Consider the following 791-nt stretch of genomic DNA (forward strand, 5'->3'; position numbering starts at 1 on the left):
TGGGGGTGGCCAGTCAGAGCAGGGCTGTCCAGAGTGGGGACGGGGTGGCTCTGGAATGGTGTACTGTGGACCCACCCACCCAGGGCCATGATCCAAGGGCTCAAGGACACTCTAACCCAGCAGTTCTTTATTTGGATGTTGGCCTGGCTTCCACGGGTAAGGGGTTGACAGGGCATGGTGGGGAGGAAGCCTAGAAATGGACGTGGGGCATGGGGGTAAGAGACAAGGTCCTCCAAGCACGGAGGGGGTGAGGGAAGATGGGCAGCGCCCTGTCTCTGGGTCCCAGCTGAGGTGAGCAGAGTCACTGCCAGGAGACTCTGGCCCACTGACGTGGGCGCCAGGCCCTGGGCCCCACCTGAGAGGACACAGCTGGCGGGCCTCCTCAGGACTGACCAGTGCCTTGGGCCTTCTTTATTTCCTGCCAGAGAGAAAGAGAGGCTGAGGAAAGGAAGGTCTCGCCCAGGGCCTGGGGCCACCACATCACCTGTCCCAGCCTGCTTTACCCGTTTAACACAGATGTCTGAGGCCCCACCTCCACCCCAGCCCACCTCGGAGAGCGCCTCCTTCAGGGCCCAGTAGGCCTTGTCCAGACTGTCGTTGACGATGATCAGGTCAAACAGGCCGGGCTCCTTGCCTGAGGGTGGGGGCAGGGTCAGTGGAAGCTCTGGGAACGGAGCAGGGGTCTGGGGACCCTTCACAGGGACCACAGGGCTGGGTGACGGCTCCAGCCCTCCTGTGCCCCTTGGTGGGGGGACTGGTCTCCTGCGGGGTGTGGGGGGGTCTAGGGGAGG

General features: G+C 63.6%; 1 protein-coding gene across 1 annotated transcript in view; it reads right to left on the minus strand.

The window, feature by feature from the left end:
* Positions 1–105: 105 nt before the first annotated feature.
* The window catches only part of GUK1 (guanylate kinase 1), a 9,925-nt gene continuing 9,239 nt past the window's right edge, over positions 106–791 (minus strand). The window contains exons 6-7 of the mRNA XM_010847292.1: positions 549–786; positions 106–418 (exon numbers count right to left, since the gene is read on the minus strand). Coding sequence (XP_010845594.1) covers positions 383–418; positions 549–786 — 274 coding nt within the window. The 3' untranslated portion in view covers positions 106–382. The remainder of the gene's footprint in view (positions 419–548; positions 787–791) is intronic.

Source organism: Bison bison, unplaced genomic scaffold, assembly GCF_000754665.1.
Source record: "Bison bison bison isolate TAMUID 2011002044 unplaced genomic scaffold, Bison_UMD1.0 scf7180017864248, whole genome shotgun sequence".
NCBI lineage: Eukaryota > Metazoa > Chordata > Mammalia > Artiodactyla > Bovidae > Bison > Bison bison.